This window comes from Oryzias melastigma, linkage group LG13 (assembly GCF_002922805.2).
Source record: "Oryzias melastigma strain HK-1 linkage group LG13, ASM292280v2, whole genome shotgun sequence".
NCBI lineage: Eukaryota > Metazoa > Chordata > Actinopteri > Beloniformes > Adrianichthyidae > Oryzias > Oryzias melastigma.
Window position 1 is genome coordinate 25,614,259 of NC_050524.1, and position 22,544 is coordinate 25,636,802.

Sequence of the window (22,544 nt, forward strand, 5' to 3'; positions counted from 1 at the left end):
TGTTCGTCTGCGGGCTCCTCAGTGCGCGTCAATGCGCGGGCTCAGCAGACAATGGAGCAGCGGTACGCAGACGGCCGCGGCTCGCGCCGCTCCGCGTGAGCGCGCTCTGCCGCAGCAGCAGCAGCGCAGAGGGAGCGCGAGGTTCCGATCCGCCGGGGTTCGGTATTACCCGACAGCAGGTTCCGAGTGAAGAGCGGGCAGAGACACGTGGCGTCACCGCGGGGAGGGGGTGCGCATGGAGTGCGCGTTCACGCTGCACTCCTGACGTAAGTGAGCCGTTTCTGCAAGTTTTGTTTCCGCGCACGCGCAGCTCTGCGCTGGTTCCGCTCACACCTGCGCAGTTGGAGGCTGGAGGTTCGGCTCAGATCATCGGAAGTGAGATGATGTTTACAGAACCTCCACAGCGCATGCGCCGTCTGCCTCAACTTTTGGTTCCGTTCGGACAGGCTTGGTTTCACACAGACACCTGAGCACCTGATGGGGGCTACATGCGCGTGCATGTGCGTGGTATTAATAGATGGAAAATCAGCCAGGATCCCGCCTGGCCCAGCAGGACCTGGAGGTCCAAGCTCTGTGTTAGATCCGGTTCTGATGCAGGATCTGCTCGTTCATGCTGACTGAGACCCTGACGTCCCTGAAGGTTCTGGTCAGATCAACAGATGGGTGAAAGTGGTGATGGTGGAGCTGTTGACCGCCATCTGTCCCTTTGAGGGGGGGGGGGTCTGCAGGAGCTGATCTGGACGTTTGGAAGACAATGGGGCCAGAGTTTTACGACCAGACGCTCGCAGTCTGACCGTCTGTGATGGAGATGGGCATTCCGAGGAGCCCAGAGGTTTTATGGAGATGGGAAGATTGTGAACCACCTGGGACATCTACTAAATGTGACCCACCCGGGTCGGAGTGGGGCGTGCGTGTGGATCTGTGACGGGACGCCAGCGCAGAGCTCCTGATCGACCAAAGAGCGGCCATCTATCAACGGCCGGCTTTGACGGTCTGGCCTTTCCACGGCTGTAAAGCATCAGGTTGCTGTAGCAACCGCCCGCCACCTTTTGTCTCCTGGTCTGAGCTGACGTCCACTCCTAAAGAGAACAGCCATAAAATCACAAAGTTCTTCACAAAACTGCATAAAAGTGAGGCTGAAGTCTGGATGAGGGTCACTGACGAGCACAGAGGTCAGTTCAGGTCAACATGACTTGACGATGATGTGATTGTCAGCATAAATGCGGCCTCCCCTCCTGCAGGGGTTGATGTGGACCGGTCAGATGTTTGGGTTCTCCTCATGAGCACCCTCTCCTCAATGACAGAGAAAATTGGGTTTTTAACATGTTTTTGTGGCAGTTCTCTGGTGACGGACGACACACTCAGAGGTGAACTTCTGATGAACTCCTGCCGCTCTGCAGAAACTATGTCTAGAAAACGATTTTTTTTGACATTCATTTTGGCTCAAAACAATAAAACACACCATGGGAACATTGCTCTCGATCCAAGGATGATGGGAGTGTCAGGTCAGTCACAGCAGGTCTCAGACTGGATGGATTGTGAGGCTTTCTGCTTCAACCACCTCAGATGAGTCTGAGGGACTGCGCTGCTGCTGCTGAGCTGTGGATTCTGTGGTCACAGCCGAGCGGGACGGCTCAGAGCGTGAGCTCCCGACTGAAGGAAGAACTTGTGTGCTTAGTTTTCTCCTGGTGACTCCGACATGATGCCGGGTGGCTTTTTCCCGTCTCAGAGCTGCTGACTGCACATCATTCCAGTGGGAATGATGACTTCTCCACATTTGAAAGACTTAGATCGGATCAACTTTTGATCTCTTACAAATACGGCTGCCACGATTAGTCGACTAATCGACCATTGAAATAGCTGAGACTAATTTAATAATCGATTAGTCGTTACTTTAAATTATATGGAATCAAAGTGTAGTAAAGTTGAAAGCTATAATGGCATTCTGCTAGCTTTATGGACTATTTTGGCATTTATTAGGGTTTTATTAGGCTATTATGGAGTTAAGCTAATATTTCAGCTACATGCTAGCTGTTTTGGCTAATTTAAGTTTTTCTTTTTGTTTTTTTTTGCCTATTTTGGAGTTTAGCTTTTTTAAGGCACAGAGTGACAGTTCTCATGAAAAGTATGCAGTTTAGCGGATTCATGGAGGTCTCTGGTCCCTAACCACCGTGAATCAGGGAGGAATACTATATTTTCATCTCTATGGTCTGTCTAGATAAAAAAATATGATTGTATTTCTCAAAAGCGGTATTTTATTGTGAAAAATAGGTTATAATATGAAAATTTACTGGATTTTCTCGTGTGTCTTGGAGTAACCTTGATGCGGATCGCTAAGAAAAATAGACCAGACGCCGAAACGATCTGCGAGCTGGCCGGGGAGGACCGCGGTGCTTTGCATCTGCTGTGAACTACACCATAGGTTAACAAGGGCGGCCTCTGTTCCGCACCGCTTCCATGGCACTTCCGCGCAGTTTCTGCAGCTCTTCTGTGGAGCCCCCACAGCACTCTCGTGGCAGTTCCCTGGCGCTTCCACTGCATCATGGCACTTCTGCAGCTCTTCTGTGGTGCTTCCGCAGCGCTTCCATGGCTCTTCCACGGCATTTCCATGTGCAGTGTGAATAAAAACAAATTTTTTAAAAGGTATTTTTTTAGTCTGATCCTGATTCACAACAAATTGACTAAAGAAATACTCAGAACTGCAATTTTAAGCTTAACTTTCTCTATAAATGTCCTCCATCATCATAAAAATGCATGTTAAAAACACCAACAAACACAATTCTCATTAGAGTAGGTCTTTACGTGGAGAAGAGGGTTCAGTCCTGATCATTGAGTCCAGCTTCTTTGATGAAGCCTGTTTTCCCACCGTAACTCTCTGAGGTGGTAGTTCTCGCCTTCGTCACATCTGGGCTGGATTACCATGACTCTGTTTGGGAGTCAGACAGGCGTCCTTCTGGCGTGACTCTGGCATCTCCAGCTGGTCCAGAGCTCATGTGCTGTCGGATCATAAGGAACCACATCACTGCAGTCCTTCCCCGTCTGCATGTTTCAGAGCTTCATTATAATTGTAACTGTTAAAATAAAGTTGAGTTTAGAGCTCCCATAGGCAGACTTGGGAAAACATTAATAAAGATGGAGTCCTACAGTTTTTTATTGACAGACTTAAATGGGGGGGGGTAGTCATGTGACCTTCTAATGTCTTTCCTCTGAGTCTGGTTGTTCTGGCAGGAATGTTACTCTGTGATGAAGCCCGGAAGGGGTCGGCTTGCCCTTCAGGAGTCTCTTTATTAGATTAACACCCCCACCCCATCCCACCCCCACCAGTACGGGAATCAATCAAGCTGATTAACTGGCAAGTTTCCCTCCTCCCCAGAGCTGTGCCTGAGTTTCTGCCCGCGAGGGTTTACCTGCAGCCCCAGGCTCCAGGTCATTTTTGTATGTTTTCATTTTCCACAAATGATGCTCCGCCCTCACCGCCACACCTGTTGCTGAAAACAGCCGACGATGCACAGGGCCGCCCATCAGACGAGGACTTCTGGGCCACTCAGTTCAGCCAGGGTAGATCTGGTATCCTCCAAGTATCATGTCTGTTCGTGGGTGTCAGACGTGAGCAGGTCCCATCCAGGATGGCATGAAGCAACACATCGAGAAACAGAAAACAGACTCTGGGAGCTCCCCCCCATCTAAATAAAGGACTTAGTGGTTTGAGGAGTGGTTGGTTTCTCAGCATGTTCCTGGTTTGGCTGTTTTTTTGTTTTTTTCTCTTTTGCTGCAAGAGCCGCCCCGGCTAGAGACAGTCAGGGCTGCTCAGTGTCACAGATAAGGTGGAAAAGCCAGACGAGAGCTCAGAGATCCTCCAGCTTCTGGGGGTAAGTTGCTGTCTGCTTCAGCTCTTCCATAACCGGCTTATCTGATGGGCCGTTGGGGCCAGAAGGTCCCAGCAGAACATTTGTCAGCCCTAACTGTACTTTGTGATGGGCGGGGCTTCCTCTGTCTACAGCAGAACTTCTGCCTATGAGAATCTGCTCTGTTGATGCTGCAGAACGTCTGAGAATTCAGTTTGAATTCTGTCTCTACTCCCTAGTTACCCCTAAAAGACTAAAGTGCAGGACTATCCTGTACTCTGGATTTAAATGCGTTTCTGACACATACTTGCTACGTTTTTGTCTTTAAACGCAAATTATGACTTTACCCAATTGCTAAGGTAAAAACCTAACAAATATGAATATTTTCCAAATACTATTATGAATCTACTGTGTTATGATTAGGGCTGGAAATCACTGGGTACTTCACAATGTGATGAAATACATATCACAACACTGCGGTAAATGGAAAAAATCGTCTTTAATAAATCACAATATATAGAAGAATTTTTTTGGGGGAAAATTATATCCACATTTATTTTTTAGCTTGAACACAATCAGATAAACAACTTGTGTCTTATTTTGTCCAACAAATAATAGACACTTTAGTGCACATCGGTAATACTATGTCTTTAACAAGCATTGACACAAATTGAATTTGAATTATCTGTAAATTCAGTGTTAACAATTGTAAACATGATCTGCAGTGCCACTGCTTAGTGCAAAATTGTTGTAAACAACAGAACAAAAATTAAATAATTCAAGTAGCTGTCAGACACATTGGTGGAACGTGCGCCCCCTATCTACCTCCAGAGGAACGTCTCACCAAAGGATGATGAATACAACGTTTTACAGCCTCTTCAAACGGAAAAAAAGACCAGTACTTGATGAGAACCATCAAAAATCAATCGCCAGTCTAAATATTGCGATTGATCTCAAAGTATCTTGATTGATTGATTGATATTTTGGCACACCTAGTACTGATGATGAAAACTTAGATGATTATGAAAAATAAATGTACACAATCTTTTTTAAATGACAAAGGCAAGGCATTTATACTCACCAATCTAGTGAGTATCAATGCACACTAGTGTTTTGCAGAGACTTCTGGGTAAATCCCAGAGCACCTGGTTTTAGAATTGTAGATTCGATTAGCCGGACAAAATGGCAAATGACCTTCTCACTAGGAGTAAGTTGATAAAAATGATTAATCAATCTGATTCAATTTAAGCTTGATAGATCAATAATTGATCCATAAAAGTAGAGATTGACCATCAACGTCGTGATTATTCATACTAGAATTTTTCAGGAGTAGATCGTGAGAATCCGAGTGCTCAGATACTTATTCCAGTCCTGTTCTACAGCTTGATTGATCTCTTGTTTTTTCTAATCTCATATGTTCATTTTCATGAACTTTCCTTGAGTGATAGAAGGTTTGTTGTGTTAGCATCGGCACAGGAAAAGCCTCCTAGCTTGTTTACAAACTGCTGTTTTCTGTTCATCGTCGGACGTCTTGAATCATCTTAAATGCTACCAAATCACAGACGCACTTGTCTTTTGCTGAAAGTGCTTCTTCTTGGGTCGCCTCCATTGATGTATCTATCTGTTTCTGCTCCAGGGAAAAAACTTTAAGCTCTTCCTTCAACCGTTCTGCAATTGTCTTAAGTAACGTAAAGCCTGCCGTAAAACCAGCGTGAATGCAAATCAAAGAACGTAAAGTGGCTTTACGTTGCAAAACCTCAAGACAGAGTTACTCTGCAAATAATCTTTTTTTAGTTTGTCTTTGTTTTCACTTATTTACATTTTTTGTGTACACACTGACGTGGTTCGGACTATGTTTGGCATAGTAATTGATCAATTTAGGTTATGAATGAAATGAACAATAAAAGAGAAATGGCATGATAGACACTTTTCTATGGCCCACATGCTATGTATCGTCCTATCGCCCAGCCCTACTCACAGGCATGAATTTTCCAAACTCTTTTAAGGAAATATATTTTAAAGTAACTTCTTGTGGTCTTAACATTGTTTTTTGCTCATATTTCTTCTTCTGGAATAAGGTGTAATGCTGTAGCGCGAACGCCACCTAGTGTCCAAACTGAAACGTCCTCCAGGAGAAGCAGAACAATTGTTGGAGCTTCTCTTTTTGAGAACACTGTATGGTATAAACAATCTCCAGTGAGTTCCAGCTCTGTTTTTCCCATCAGCCCCATAAACTTAACATCTTTTTGGACGGAGAGGTTTCTCTGTTTGGTTAGTCTTTGCTCCTTTTGAAGTGACTGCTCCTCACTGATTAGCTGATCCAGGTGATCAGATCTTTAGCACGCATATTACAAACATGTAAATAAAATGTTATGGTTTACAAACATACATGTAGCCGTGTTTGCTGAATTAGAAAGACAGCGTGGGTCAAACACTTCAGTTTTCTGCTGACTCGGGGCTTCGAGCAGAATCCACTCCGCTCGGCTGTTTGGTCCTTCTCCGTGGCTTTGGTCCGATGCTCCTTGCACTTTTCTCTGTTTGTTTTTGCTGAGCCATCCTGCGCTAATCCCTCATGTCCTCCGTCAGCAGCTGCGCACACATGTGCACGCTGGTGAGGCCGGGCAGTGCACGTGCAGGGTCAGCCAGTCGCTCTCAGCTGCCAGCAGCAGTTTGCTCCCTCCCTACGAGCGAGAGAGTGGAGGAGACCGCTCTCCTCCTGCGTGCTGCAGCCTGTGCACCACTGTGACCCGCTCATCCAGTCATGAACACCACAAGAACTGTCGGGGTGAGGTGTGCCAGTCCACGTCTCGTTTATGAGCATTTGAGCTATTATTTTTTTCAAAAATACTTGCTTAACACCGGAGCCCCAGTGTTTATATTCTTTGATTTACTGTAACTTTTCAACCGTTGACACAATAATTCCAGTAAATACTGAAGGTTCTTCAGAATGAGTTTAATGGAAAGTATATTCCTGATCTCTCTAATGAGGTCGGCATCTGAGACAAGGAACTATTTTTCACTAGAGATAAACTTTTGGTCGCACTGACTCAAATAATAAAAAAAGTATGTTTTTTGGTGCTGAACGCTCACAACTTTGTTCAACTTTACTGCACTCTGACTCCATATAACATAAAGTGACTAATCGATAGATAAATTAGTCGATGACTATTTTAATAGTTGCTCAGTTGTCAATTAGTTGACTAATTGTGGCAGCCTTAAACTCAAGTGGACTAAATGTGATGACCATGCCAGTCACATGGGGGCGATGTTGCAGACCAAGACGATGAAAAAGCAGAAAGAAAACTAGCCAGTACTGCTAGTTTTTAGATTTTAACACAGTAAAAAGTGCCTGTACAGTGGTCCCTTGTTATCACGTCAGTTACATTCTAAAAATGACCCACAATTCGGGAAATCTACAAAGTAATCAACTTTATTTTTTTACATTTTTTACAGACATTTTAATGTTATAAACCCCTCACTACACACTTGATTAACTACAGATTAACGGGTCTATGCTGTGGGTGTAAGTTTCACTCCTCGTTAAAGGGAGTTCAGTTTGGGGGCCATTGCTCACACTTATCACAGATTTTCTTTTTATAGTTTATTAAACTCTCACATCAGAAACTCAAACCTTGTATGTAAATAAAACAAAAAGGAGAATTCACCAAACATCACCGAGATCAAATCAAATTGTGATGAACTGTCTGTATGGGAAACAGTCTGCTTCATCACTTTTACTGAATCTTCTAACCAGGGTCGGTTTTGGGACTATGAGCTGGAGAAACGGTTTCTGTCTAGAGAAATGTTGTGCTGGATAGTTTTAAAGGTGGACCTGATGAGTGAATTCAGGTGCTGGTACTCAAAACAGCAGACTGGAGCTGTAGCACTTGGTTGCACTTGCCTCGCTGATGCTGAAGTAGTTTTAGTAGTTTCATTACTGCTTCTGTGTTCTCTCTTTTTTTAGGCGAAGTTCTAATGTCCAGTTGTTGGCAGCTTTCAAGTACAAGAATACTAAGTGCAAAATGGGTGGCGCCTACCCTGGGGGGGGAGGGGGGGGGTTGCTGCTAGGGCATTATCCTTGTATTCATTGTACCTACGTCATTTACTTCCATACTTCCATGCTTTAGTTGACCCTCAAGTGTACCCGGATCCTTGCTCTCTCAGAGATCAGGGTTCACATGTTTGTGAGCTTTCTCACCTGCCTAAAGAAGTGACTATCCAGTAAACCTGCCAAAGTCAATGTGCTCTAACAGTATGTAGCTAGCGCTAAACGCTAGTTTCAGAGGAATACCTACAATCATCCAAAGATAGAACCGAAGCTTTACACTGTTTTGATTGTGAAGATATATTTTTTTAAATCAAGACTCTGGGTCCATGGAAGCACTAAGACAGGCTGCTGGACGTGGCACAAAGTTCTCTCCTGCATCATCATTATCCAGAGTCAGATCCTGTAGCAGGGGGATTAAGGAGAACAATGGGGCACCAGGGTAAGAAGGGGCAACGCTGGGATTGTGAGCAGGTTCTCTCCGAGTTAGTGCCTTAGTTTTTTTTCTTGTTCAAGGACTTCCTGTTTGCCTTGTTCATGTAAAGTTGCGTCATTGGGCTGCAGTATGACAAAAATGTAGTTGTTTTTGTATCAGGCTGTGCTCTGTATATCAGTGTGTGTCTTGGTCCAAGTGTGGGATGTGTATTATGTCTGGATATCTTTTTGCTTGTATCCATCACAAACCTTAACGATGATGGAAATCCATCTTTCGTTGATCGAAGTAGGTTTTTTTTTTCATTGTTTCTGCCTTTTATTTTCTTGGAACAAGAGGTGTTAAATATTATAATCTTCATTTAAACTCCATTAGGCTTTAAAAGGCTCCTGCCTCCCCCCTCATGAGCTTGCTGACGCCTCAGGTGGCGTTTTCCAGCTGCTGCTGCTGATGCAAGCGCCTGGATGGGTTTTTCTTGAATGGGATTGGGCCGGTGCAGATCCTGGGGCAGTTTGTGGTAAGAAAGGCAGCAGTTAGTGCTCAGTGAATCTCAGGAGCAGTTTTCTGAGAGTCAGATGACTGCTGAGGAGGAGGGCATGAAGACCTGCGGTGGAGCTGACATGGTTTTTACAGACCGCAGTGGTAACTTGATGATTGTGGCTCCTTCACTTTGGTGACAAACTACAGTCAAAAACACTCAGTGTGGAAAGTTCCACCCCAACCAGGCTGGGGAAGATATTTTTCAGAGGTTCTCAGAACCCGCCTTCATACCAGCTATGTGACGATGAAAGCAAAAGCCAGAGACAGAAAATCCATATTTGTGGAGAACTATGAGCTGCAGAAGAGACTCTCATATTGTTCTACAAACTCCATGAACACTGAGAGCCACAGAGAAGAACAGCAGCTACCTGAAAATAACAAGTTTCAGTCAGAGGTCATGTCTGCTGAGGATGTAGACCTGTTTCAGGGTGATCTTTATGGTTGTTTGGATCTGTTCATGCTATACATTCTCACACCCATATGGACGTATGATTCTGGCCTCCTCTGTGTTACTTTCTGACATTTTAGGTGTTTCCAACTCGCTGATTTTTTGACATGCTGGCTGTTCCCATTAAATCGCAGGTCCCCAACTCTTGGGACGCAGTACCAGATGTGGAACCAGTACCAGGTTAGGGTACCGGTCCTGTCCCGTGTCCCAAGAGTTGAGAATGTTTGCATTTTTATCCTGTCTGTGGACAGGTACCAAGCTGCCGAGCAGTACCGGTGCGTGGTATCGGTCCGAGGTTGGGGACCCGTGATTTAAAGGAAACAGCCAGTATGTCAAAAAACGACAAGTTAGGGACACCAAAACATCTACTTTGATTGTAGTCTTAGATGAATGTCTTTTTCCCAAAACATTCTGCTTACCAGGGATTAACTATCTGGAACTGCATGCCCTTCACAATAAGAGAACGTTCAGGTTTTTCCATCTTTAAAAGACAATAGGGGGCAACGGATCACAAACCTCATGGTTCGGATCATTTTTCAGCTCACTAAAGGTGAAAAAAATCAACAGGAAAAGAATAAGAAAATAAGGCCTAAAATTACGTTTTTGATAAAGCATTATTATTTCTGATAACTTGTATTTTCTGTAGTACATGTGCAGCTGAGGTACTGCCGTGCCTGCTTTTCCTGGCGATCTTTGATCCTTTTGGCTTGCCATGATGTCTTCTGATGACGGCAAGTCCCTGTTGTAGGAGCAGCGGCTGCAGGACAGCTGCTGCTCACTGGGAGATCTGAACCCAGATGGAGATGTGCACCGATGCTTTTTTTCAGCTTTTCAAAATAAAGAAATCTCTCAGTATCCGCATCCTCCATGACAAGTTCCAGAGAAGTTTCTGACAGAAGCTCCTCCCACATGCGGTGGGAGCGTTAAGTTGGTGTAGACAGACAATTGAATTCAATAATGTGCTGCGTGGCGGGCGGGTGTGTGCAGTACATGTGTTGGCCGAACCGAGGCTAGTTATCTGTATGGATCATGGATTATCCGTGATCCGTTACACCCCTGCAATTAAATTTGTGGCTTCAGAAATGTGTAATCATAGATGACCAGGAAACAGAACCTTTTCTTTCAAAACAAACAGATTTTGAAATGTTATATTTGGTTTCATTTAATATATTTCCTATTTTCCTTTTGCATACCGCCTTTGATCTCTGTGTTTTACTGCTATGTGTATTTTTTTTTTGCTGTTTTATGCCCTCGACAACATCGACCTGCCAGTGGACTGCAGATAGAAATGGCTACAATCTGGCATTTTTACATTTGTTTTCATTGTTCATTAATATGGAAAGTCACTTTTATTAAACAAATGTTGCAAAGATCTTAAAGTGGCAGAAAACACAGGAAGTGGAGATTTTTCCATCCGTTTGGATGGTTTAATCACCTGCTGAATGAAGATAACGGTTCAGTTCCTCTGCTGGATGAAGGTCCCTGAAGAGTGAAGGTTAACGGTTCAATCTGCCCTCTTGTTCTCTGGCTGGTGTTCCTGTACCACTGTGTTGGTAATCAGAGCTTTGTTTTGAAATAAAGAGGTTTATTTCTGTAGCGTTCATCATTGACTTTCATCACTGAGATCCTCACTGACTCAGCTTCTAGAAATGCAATGAAGTCTAAGAAAGCTGAAACACAGAAATTCCAGATGATCAGAATATTATTTGGTGTTAGTTGGTTTTTTACTTGTGTTTTTCAGAAGCCTTCGTTTTTTTTCTTGCATGCCGCGTTTGCAACTTTGTTCACCATGAAACACCATCAAGGAGGCGGTCCTCGTCTCTCCTCACAGAGCTTTCCTGTAATCTCAGGGCAGCGCGTCGCCGACAAAGATAGGAACAAACATTAGCTCATCTGTTAGCAGCTGCAGACCTGAGGGCCAGGCTGGTTTCATGAATGACCTTTAAAGCACGCTGACATCAGATACGCTTCTTGTTTCCCATCATTCCTCTTCATACATTTGACTGCTGTGAAGACGTCTTCTCCCAGAAATGTGACCGAGCCACTCATGCTGCTCCATGAACCCGGTACTTTCATGTTCTCGTCCTAATCGTGAAGGTTTCCTCTGCTCTTTAACACCCACGCAAATGACAGCATTTTGGCTTATCTCCTTCATCCCTGCATTTCCTGTAGACTCGCCATATCAGGGTGAGGCACATCACATTAGCTGGACAGCGGTGGGATTTCAGTTGCAGAAGGTTTTCCAGTCTTCTCACATTTTTATTCAGATTGAGTTCACTTTACTCCATTCGTAACCCTTCCGCTCTCCTTGGCTTGTTTACATTAAAAGTGGGGTCATCTGGACCCCACAAGACAGTGCGCTGAACTTTTTTTTATCATTGATTTTTGAGTTTCACTAATGTCCATGGCAGACATAAAATCTTGTCCACATTTATCCACATTTGTCATGGAAGGAATCACACATCAGTATGTGGTTGGAGTCATCTGGACCCAAAGAGAGCGGAAGGGTTCTGGAGGAAAACTTTGACTCTGGTTTCCTTTGGAAGTGTGAAGGCTCACCTGAACTTTGGTTTGGACCCAGACAGACCAGTGCTATAGGTTTAGCACAGGTGTGACTTCTGTTCCGTTTAGTCTTGTATGGGAACGCCATGAAAATGGAACGTACCATTGTTGTGTGTGTGGTAGGGTTGGGCGATAAAACGGTAACGATAGATATGGTGATAGAACCTTTCCTCAATAGAGGAATGAGTCTATCGCGATAAACTTTTATTATGAAGGGTCCGAAATTGACACTCACCAGTAGCAACCATTTTCTCCTCTTTGTCGAAAAAAAGTTAGAAGTTAGTGGCCACATGGCCAGTTAAAGTTTGCATCGAATTATGTATCTCAGCTCTCATTTTGGTAAAGCATTTTTGGACCTCTCCACTTCAGTTGTCTGAACGAAAGAGACATCATGCCCCCGCGGTCACTTCCACTAATCTTCTGCCTGTAACATTTAGTTTCAGCTGATAAAGCCACGGAATATCTGGGGTTTTTAACGGGAGCCGGTTAAAACTGGAAGAACAACCTGCTGGGCTTATAGCAGCAGCAGAAAGTTTAATAAAAAGCTTTGACTTGTTGACCGCAATATAGCATTAGCAAGATGCTAATGCTAACAAGCTGTTTCGTGTGTAGCCTGTATGTAAACACAGACTAGTTTAATGTCTGACAATATTTTCACTGACTGAACTTTTAAGATGTAACAGATAAACACAACAATAATTTGCATGTATTATTCAATATTCATAAAAAACATTTTTCATTAAATCTAAACAATCTTCTGACGATTACACATTTCTTTTTTGAGCCGCAGATCGTTCAAATTTTGACAAATATAGTTATCTGGCTTATATAGTGATTGTAGTTATCGCCTGACAGAAAAAACTATACAGGTACAAAAAAATTTGCCAAAGAATAAAAAACGCTCTTTTTTTAGACACTTTAAAATAAAAGTCTATCGCGATAGGCTAATTTCCTATCTATACCAACTTACATCAAACTGTCTGTTTTCCTACTAACAGAAATGAGTCAACACTGTGTGTGTGTGTGTGTAGTGGAGGGGCTATGTGCTCTTTATCTGCTCTTCCCTCCTGAGAAATACCAGCAGCTCCTTCAGATTCAAAAGTTTCACATAAGTCAGTCCCTCCAGGATTTCACGATGTTGCAACTATAAATGCAAATTCAAGCAAAACCGAGATTTGTTCCTCACTCTGAAACTTGACATTTTATTGCATCTTTGACCAATCTACCGTGACAACATTTATGAGTGACGACGCAGCTTCACGACTGTTTCCCTCTGACTCCTTCTTGGGGACCGTGCTCTTTTTTATTTACTCTTTTAGCTCTCTGTCTGTTTTCTCTACAAGCTGCGCGTGAACTCTCATTTGCGCTGAGTGTGAGCGTGGGCGAGTGCGTGGGCAGCAGCTCAGGGAGGGTTGTGCTGAGTGGGTGTGGAGCAGTTCGTTACATGGAGCACAACATGAACCGAGTATGAAAGGATTTGTGATCATTTCAGTTTTATGAATGATTGTTTATTTGTATTGAATCATTTCTGTTAGTAGGAAAACAGACAGTTTGATGTAAGGGGCAAAAAGAAAACATACTTGGACTTAAAACACCTTTAATTCATTATGTTCAGGGAAAAAAATGGAAAAAATCGAAATTGTGACTTTAAACTATAAATGAAATCGAATCATGGCTCGACATGGCTCCTGGCTCCCATCTTCACCAGAATCTTCAACAGCTTTCTGGAGACCTATGTGGTCCCTGCCACCATCATCCCAGTTCCCAAAAAGTCTTCTGTCACAGGGTTAAATGACTACAGACCCGTCGCACTGACCTCCGTGGTCATGAAATCCTATGAGCGCCTGGTACTGGGCCACCTGAAGAACATCACTGACCCTCTGCTAGACCCCCTGCAGTTTACCTACAGAGCAAACAGGTCAGCGGATGATGCGGTCAACATGGCTCTTCACTACATCCTGCACCATCTTGACTCTGCAGGGACCTCTGCACGGATCCTGTTTGTGGACTTTAGCTCCGCCTTCAATACCATCGTCCCTGAGCTCCTTCATCTCAAACTGACCCAGCTCACTGTGCCTCCCTCCACCTGTCAGTGGATCACCAGCCTCCTGACTGACAGGAGGCAGCAGGTGAAGCTGGGTCGCATCACATCCAGCACCCGAACTCTGAACACTGGCGCCCCCCAGGGGTGTGTTCTCTCCCCACGTCTCTTCTCGCTCTACACCAACGACTGTGCCTCAGGAGCCCCCTCAGTGAAGCTTCTAAAGTTTGCGGACGACACCACAGTCATCGGACTCATCCGGGATGGTGATGAGTCCGCATACAGAGGAGAAGTGGAGCGGCTGGCTGTCTGGTGCAGCCAGAACCATCTGGAGCTGAACCCACTAAAGACTGTGGAGATGACAGTGGACTTCAGGAAGAACCCTCCACTCATAATTCTCAGCAGATCAGTCCCCCCAACAGACTCCTGCAGGTTCCTAGGGGACCTTAACGGGACCTTAAATGGACCCAACACATCAACACACTCCGGAAGAAGGTTCAGTAGAGGCTGTACTTCTTACAGCAACTGAAGAAGTTCAACCTGCCTCAGGAGCTGCTGATTAACTTCTACACAGCAATAATCCAGTCTGTCCTGACCACATCCATCACAGTCTGGTTCAGATCTGCAACCAGACCCGACAGGGACAGACTGCAGAGAACCATCAGGTCTGTTGAGAGGATTATTGGCTCCGACCTTCCCTCCATTCAGGACCTGTACCGGTCCAGGGTCAGGAAGAGCTGGAAGAATCTCGACAGACCCTTCGCATCCAGGTCACAGTCGTTTCAGTCTCCTCCCCTCAGGACGGAGGTTCAGGACTTTGTGCACCACTCGCCACAAAGACAGCTCCTTCCCTCGAGCCGTCCCTCTGATGAACTCTTGACCTTTTTGCATAGGAGCACAGGTCACTGGAACCAAATTCTCTGTATATATCCTGTACTGGCCAATAAAGCTGATTCTGACTGAATCGTTACATCTCTAACGTTAAGTGCAGTGAGGAGCTGCAGCAGCTTATTAGCATAAGACAGAAGATCAGCAAGATGGCTGCTTTTCTTCTTCCCGACCTTTTTAATCATGTTCTGGTCAAAGCTCGCCTCAGGGAAGAGAACAGCTGCTGGAACTGGTCCGCCTCGCTATTTCACTATTGACCATATCAAATGTGTGAACATGGTTAAGGAGTCCAGAAACTTCTCTAACAAGCTGACATCATGGTGGTTGCTGTCCTTTCCTGAAGCTGGTTTTGATTCTTCTGACACACTGAGCATGCTCAGACCGCAGCATGAGAAGAACTCCCTCGTGGTGGACTCTGTTGGGACCCCCCCCTAACATATTTGCTTGCTTCTTTCCAGGCTGCATGCTGTGTTTGGGTCAGTCCGCCTTCTTTCGCTTCAACCATCCTGAGGAAGCCTTCAGGATGAAGAGCATGATGCCGCAGGGAGGAGCCGTCTCCAGGGAGGGCTTTGGTCTGTGTGCAGGTAAGAATGGTGTGAATGAATGCTGCGACTGCTGCAGAGCAGGAAGGGAGGGGGCAGTTATTTTACAGGTGGAGGAGGGAGAGGAGCAGCTGGAAAGGCTCCAGCCTATTACTGATGATGAACACGACTGGAGCTCGTAAAGCGGCTCTCAGACCACCTTTCATCTGCTTTAATCAGCGTTTCCTCTGCCGAGCCCAAACATGGATCCATCCTGGGTCGCTTTAAACGTAAACACCAGCCTCCTGGTGAATGCTGGGAGTGCCGAGCCTGAAAGGAGTCCAGCTGAGACCTGGGCGCTTTTACGAGCGTCTCATTCCTGCCTGTCTCCGGGCAAACTCCCCAGCTGCTCCCGCTGCGAGCTTTTCTGCTGGCAGGAGCTTCTTCTTGGCCGACCCCACCACCAGGGGACCGTCCTGGAGTGCAGTTATTTAAACGGTAACGCTTCCAGTGCCAGCAGGGATAAGTATAGCGCACGGCGCACTGCTACTTCCTGAGCCAGCTGTAATGAAAGCCTTCCGTTGTTTGGAAACGTAGCAATTATGCATTCCTGCAGCGCCTTGAGATGAAGAGAACCTCCACTCCTCCCAAGATAAGCCTGGGTGTATTTCAGTCTGAGACCTGAAAGTGGAGTTTGTTATCTGCATGTGAACTCCTGACCCAGAGCTGGAAAGGGGATTAAGTCCACTCTAGTCCAGTCTGAACCACCGTAGAGGCTGAGACTCGAACACATGAAGAAACTACGAACCATGTGAGCAGAAATGCTCGCAGACCTGGCAACCGTGAGCACAAAAACACCTTTTCTTCAGGATTTGAGTCAGGGCTCTGCAACATTTAACACTTAGAGCATGTGTCAAAGTCGGATCCGGCCCTCCAGATCATCTTATTTTATTGTTAGTAACGGCCAGATGTTATCTGGTGCTTATTTCTAACTTGTATAATTTGAAATTTATTTAAGATTCAAGTTGATTTATTCTGGAATAATATTCCTGATTTTTTATTATACATAATTATGTTAAAAAGTTACGCTTTTAAAGTTTCAAGAATTAGCATACTGCTAGCTTTTTGGACTATTTTGGCATTTACTAAGAGTTTTTTAGGCTGTTTTGGAGTTTAGCTAATATTTCAGCTACATGCTAGCTGTTTAGGCTAATTTTGGCTTTTTTTGAAGTTTTTTTTGGCTGTTTTGAAATTAAGCTCATATTTACGCAGTAGCTGTTTTGGCCAATTTAGGATTGTTTTTTCTGTGTTTTAGGATGTTTTGAGGTTTAGCTATTTTTTCAGGTACATGCTAGCTGTTTTGTCTAACCCAAGTTTCTGTTTTGGTGGGACGTGGGCCCCAATTTGGGCCCCAATGTTCATAAGTATAAGTTCTGGTTATGTTTACTGATCTACAATTACTTTTTTGTGGTAAACGGCTCCTAAAAATCTGTCAAAATATTTTAGTTTAAATTTTAAACTCGAACGGCATTATGGGTACTGTAGTCAGGAGCCTCACAGAGTGATGTCCTCCGATTGTTTGTGAATGAGTTGAATAAAGTTTCACCCTTTAACCCTGGAGCTCCCGTGCTTATGTTCTTTCATTTACTGTAACTTTTCAACCGTCAACGCGATATATCAGAAGCAGAATTATCATGTTAACGGTTGAAAAGTTACAGTAAGTTAAAGAGTTTGTGTTTAAGTGTCACTGACAACGCATCAGGTGTTAAAACTTAGTTTATCAGAGAGCCACAATGGAGGGGTTAAAGAGCCACATGTGGCTGTGGAGCTGCAGGCTGCAGTCCCCTGAATCAAGTCACCCTTTACTACAATCCTGCATCTTTAAGAAGGATTCAGGGTTTAGGAGTGCGTCTGTGGCAACTCCCAATCAGACATTAATTCATTACATTTTGTTACTTTAGGCTTGGAAATATTTTTTTTTCCCCCAAAAAATGTGACTCTTAAGTTTTCCTTTCAAAAACAGGGCAGCAGCTGCTGGAGCTCAAGAGCAGACAAAGCGTCTTTGTGGTGTAGCGTCTGCACATCAGTGAGTGATTCATGAAGAAAATACTGTTACAAATACTTAGAGAGTGACTACTCCTCATGCAGGAACCATGACACTCGATTAGGGCTGCCACGATTAGTCGACTAATCACCTAGTCAACGGCTAATTTAATAGTCGATTACTTGTCACTTTATATTATATTCAGTTAGAGTGTAGTAAAGTTGGACAAAGTTATGAGTGTCACTATAGTGTGATTGCTTAGTAAGCATCCACACTATAGTGATTCTCCTGCTCCTTTTTTTGGCATGTAAAAACTCAATCACACGTTCAGCTCGTTCAGGACATTACTGATTGAATTTGTTGAATTCATAAACTTTAGTTTTTGTCATATTTAGCGAAATGTGCTACATAGGAAATGAATGAGAAAGTCTTCAAATTTCGAGTAGATTAGCAACAAGCCTTTAAATATATTTATGGGCTATGTTTTCATCTTTTATTGTAATTTTCAAAAAATTTCTAGTTTAGCTAAAATTTTAGTTTTTGACTAATTTAGTTTACTGATGAATTATATGATATTTTGGAGTTTAGCTAGTATTTCAGCAACAAGCTAGCTTTTTTTTTTTTAGCTAATTTAGCATCTACTGAGGTTTTTTCGGCTAATTTTGAGTTTAGCTCATATTCATGCGACACACTAAATATTTGTGCAAAATTGACATGTATTAGAGACTTTCTTAAGCTAAAAATGTAGGTCAACGTTAGTGCTCTTTCATAGTTCTTTTAGCAAATTTAACATTTTGCAAATAATCTCTGTTTCAATCCGACTCAAAGCTGAACTAGCATTGCTACTACCATGGTCAGGAGCCTCGCCACTTTCCTTTTTTTTTGTTTACTTTACTACTTACTTTTTACTAGGGCTGGGTATTGGTAATATTTTCAGAAACAATTCAATTCAATACACAAGACCCTGGATGGATTCGATTCTGATCTTTTTTTTTTATTCTGTCAATCCTTTCAATTCAACTCAATTTTGAATTTACACATTTATACACATTTGTCTAGAAATACATTAAAATCTATTATTTAACTTGAATATATTTACATTAATCTGACCCAGTTCACATACTGTAAATGTATCAGTGAAATAATGAGATTGTTAATATCATCCAGTGTTACATGGATTCTCTAAAGGAGAAGTTCTAACTAAAATGTTCAGATCATTAACATTGGAAACATTGTTCTGCTTCTCCTGGAGGACGTTTCAGTTTGGACACTAGGTGGAGATCGCACTAGAGCAGTACACCTTATTCCAGAAGAAGAAGGCAGAATGAAGAAAAAAGTGTGCCACAAATAGTTACTTCAAAAAATACTTTCTTAAGAGAGTTTGTAAAATTAATGCCTGTGAGTTTATAAAGATTTTAATTTAGTCAGAAATGTATGTTTAGGTTGTTCGAGTGTTAGCATTTGTCGTTCTTATTCCATTAATTAGCATCAAGCTATCGGACGTTAGCTTAATGTGCTAAATTGATATATATTTTTATGAACTGATTATTGATCTATTAAGTTAAATCGATTCCAATTGATTCAAAATCTAATTTTTACTTTACAGCTGCTTTTAAAAAAACAACAACTTTTTAACCAGAGAGCCACAGTTGAGGGTTAAAGACCCACAAGTGGCTCTGGAGCCACTGGTTGCAGACTGTTTTAAATGTTAAAAATGTTAGCGCCTTTGGTTGGACAAAAACTGAGGGAAAAATGTAAAGTTTACAGTCTGGAATTAGAGATGACTATACATTGATGCATTTGTTTATGTAAGTATGATGAAAAAATCCTCACTAACGTTTATAAAACTTTCTATAATCTCTTATATTTTAGTTTAATGTTTTTAAAAAGCAACAAAAAAGCAGAAGTAAGTAGCCACTGACTGTAAAGGATTTGCCACATTAGTATCTGCTAGCCCAAACAAAACCATGCTGCCATCTGCTGTTGGGGAGTAAAACATTTAAAATCTACTTTATCTGAGACTGACAAAATGCTCGATTCTGTTTTTAGATCAATGTATTACTATCTGAAGGATTCAGCCTTTGTAGTTTACCGTAGTTGAACTGAGCCACACAGTTTTTTTTTTTTTTTGCACAGACAGAGCAGCCAGTCTTGATCAAAAGTTAGAGGAGGCTGTGATTGTCAGCATAAAACGGGTAGCTTCAGACTGCTGACACCTGCTGAAGACTCTTCAGCTTCAACTGATGAAGCTCCTCAACTTTAAGATCCTTCTGCGTTTGTAGACTAAAAGACTAAATCAGATCTGGGAGGGTGGCGGTTGGTATTGAGATGATTGCTCGGGCTCCTTGTTGTGTGATTGCTTAGTAAGCATTCACACTATAGTGATTCTCCTGCTCCTTTCAGGACGTTTTTCAGCACGAAAAAACTCAATCTTGGTATCAAAATGTTCAGCTTGTTCAGGACATTACTGTTTGTACTTTTGGTATTTAGAAACTTTTTAGTTTTTGAAATATTGAGCAGAATATGCCTCAACGGAAATGAATGAGAAAGTCTTCAAATTTAGTTTACTGAGGGAATTTAGTCAATTTTGGAGTTTAGCTAGTATTATCTGGTTTTTATTTTCAAAACATCCAAAATATAGAAGAAGCATTGCCTTTGAAGTTTTAAAGCCTTTGATTTTTTTATTGTAGCCCCAAAAATGATCAAAGAAAGCTCCTGTGATATTTCTGGCCATTTCCAAATGTTTTTACTCTTAACGACATTATTTAATAGGGCTGGGTTGATATAATTGTTAATTGATTTGAGTCCATCTAAGCTTAGTAGATCAATAATCGATCCATAAAAGTAGAGATTGGTATAGCACATAAAGCTAAATTCCACTAGCTTGATGCTAACTTTCAATAGAATTTCCCATAAGACGGCTAATGCTAACGCTCAGTCGACCTATACATACCTTGCTGACTAAATGAACATCTTTATATGAATTTTCAAAACTCCTTTAAGGAATTTTTTAAAGTGACCATTTGCGGTCTAAAACACAGTTTTTTGCTCATTCTTTCCTTATTCTTCTTGAAAAAAAAGTGTACTCACTAAAGCGTGAGCACCACAAACTGAAAGCCACAAATTTTTACTTAGAAAACAATGCAGTTTATGAATCTGGCCAGATAAAATGCTTAGGCTACGGATAATCTCTGATTTTAAAAGATAACCCAATCCATTTTATCACTCCTTACTTACAATTAAAATCTTTTTTAATCAATACCTATTTATTTTAAATGCCCCTTCTGTCTTTTCAACGCCATTATATAGACTGCAGGTCTAGTCTCTGTGTTTTGGCTTGTTACAGTTAATTGTCCACAGAGGCTCATTAAGAACCCGCAAAAACTGAAGTCTGAAAGCGGGGAACAAAGATAACCCACGCACCGTTTCCTCCGTCAACGCTTCGATCAGCTCTGACCGGAAATACATCAAGTTCCTGCAACAACTCAAGGAACACAATTGTCCCTTCAAAATAAAGTTCCTGCGCCTTGAGGCTCCATGTTATTTTCACGATTTATTGCAGGATCCTCACTCATCAGGCTTTTAATGGAAACAATAAATTATGTTGGTCATCAAATACAATTGACGCGTGAATATAAGCCCGCGTATGCGGGGGTTTCTGGCTTTACTTTGGAGGTCCAATGCGGAAGCGGGGTTTGTTTGCGTGTGATTGACACCGGCAAGGCTCGGGAGCTCAGCCCTGGCTGGAGCACCAGGTTGGCTCTGGATCTTCCAGTCTCTCCCGCCGTGTGGGCCGAACCTAGCACGATTCGGTTCGGCCGGGCTGTCGCCCTGGTCCCGGGAAGGAGTGCCACGTGAGTGTCACGTAGAAGCAACCGCGGTTTTAGCGCTCCTCGCGGGTACCTGCTGCTGTAGAGTAAGCCGGACTCTGGTCTGGGGGATGCACGGTTCGGTCCGAACCCACAGATTCAACACACAGTAGAAGTCAAGCCTGTCTCATCCTGTTTGCTAACGATTGTGAGGCAAACAGACGGAGCGAACGGCTTGAATAAATTGAGCTCCGGTTTCATCCATTTTCCGAGGGACAACAGACAGGCTTAGGCGCGCGTGCGTGTCAAACTAACGTTTATTATTCAAAGGCATTGTACCATTAAAGTGGCAGATGTTTTAATCGTGACTGGCGTGCTGGGTCCAAGAAACACTCCCTGGGTATGGCAAGCCGCAAGGGTCAATAAGCATCCGTTACAACACATGTAAACACAAACAGGAGTCCAGCTTTGAGCTGTAAATGTGGTGTGTTTCAAAATCGTGGTTATGTGTTTTTTATGTAGCATTTTTCTCATGATGAAGGACATTTATAAAATAATGTGAAATTAAAACTGTATTTCTGCGTATTTCTTATTCAAATTGTGATGGGGTTTGAATGTGAAAATCGGAGCATTGCGATGGGCGGGTCAAAGTCTCCTTTCTCCTCTACAATTCTGAAGCATCCACTTGCAGACAAATAGATCCATTAATGTCTTCATTTTCCTCACCCGAGCTGGAATCTGGATCAGAACTGTACAACTGGGTGGTTCCAATATTGTTCACCAATTATCTTTTGCTATGCTATTGTTAGCTTGGGCTTATGAAGAGCAGTAAGGGAGCAGGAGAGAATGTAAACAGAGGGCTTCATTGACATCTATTGGGAAATTGAGAGTTCATTATTTGTTGTTTGGAAGATCCCATAGAATGTAACAATGTTGATCACTTTTTGATGACTAAACATTTTTTGGCTTTTGGTAAAGTTTGAATATTGCATCCTTAGAATAGAATATACTTAAAGACCAGCACAGATGGAAATTCTATTTTGTGTGTTTTTAACTAGGGCTGGGAATCACTGGGTCCCTCACCATAAGATGCCATACACGACACATGGCTCACGATATCGGAAGATTTTTTTAGGAAAATATATCATTTATTTTTTAGCTAGAACGTAATCAAAATAAACAACTTGTGTCTTATTTGGTGCAAGAAATAATAGACACTTTAGTGCAACATTGCTGAAATCAGTAATACTATGTCTTTGATAGACATTGACACCAACTAAATATGAATTATCTGTAAAATTAAGTGTTAACAATAGTAAACATGATCACTACTTGGTGCCAAATTGTTGGGATCTGCTCCAGTTTTGA

The 22,544-nt window shown here is 42.8% G+C and overlaps 1 protein-coding gene across 6 annotated transcripts in view; it reads left to right on the top strand.

The window, feature by feature from the left end:
- The window catches only part of phldb1b (pleckstrin homology-like domain, family B, member 1b), a gene marked incomplete at its 5' end in the record, with an annotated part of 66,731 nt that overhangs the window by 7,930 nt on the left and 36,257 nt on the right, over window positions 1-22,544 (top strand). For all 6 annotated transcript variants that reach the window (XR_004948878.1, XM_024257970.1, XM_024257972.1 and 3 more), the window contains 1 exon segment: window positions 15,261-15,386. Coding sequence is in view for 5 of the 6 variants with exons in the window: in XM_024257970.1 (XP_024113738.1) it covers window positions 15,261-15,386 (126 nt within the window).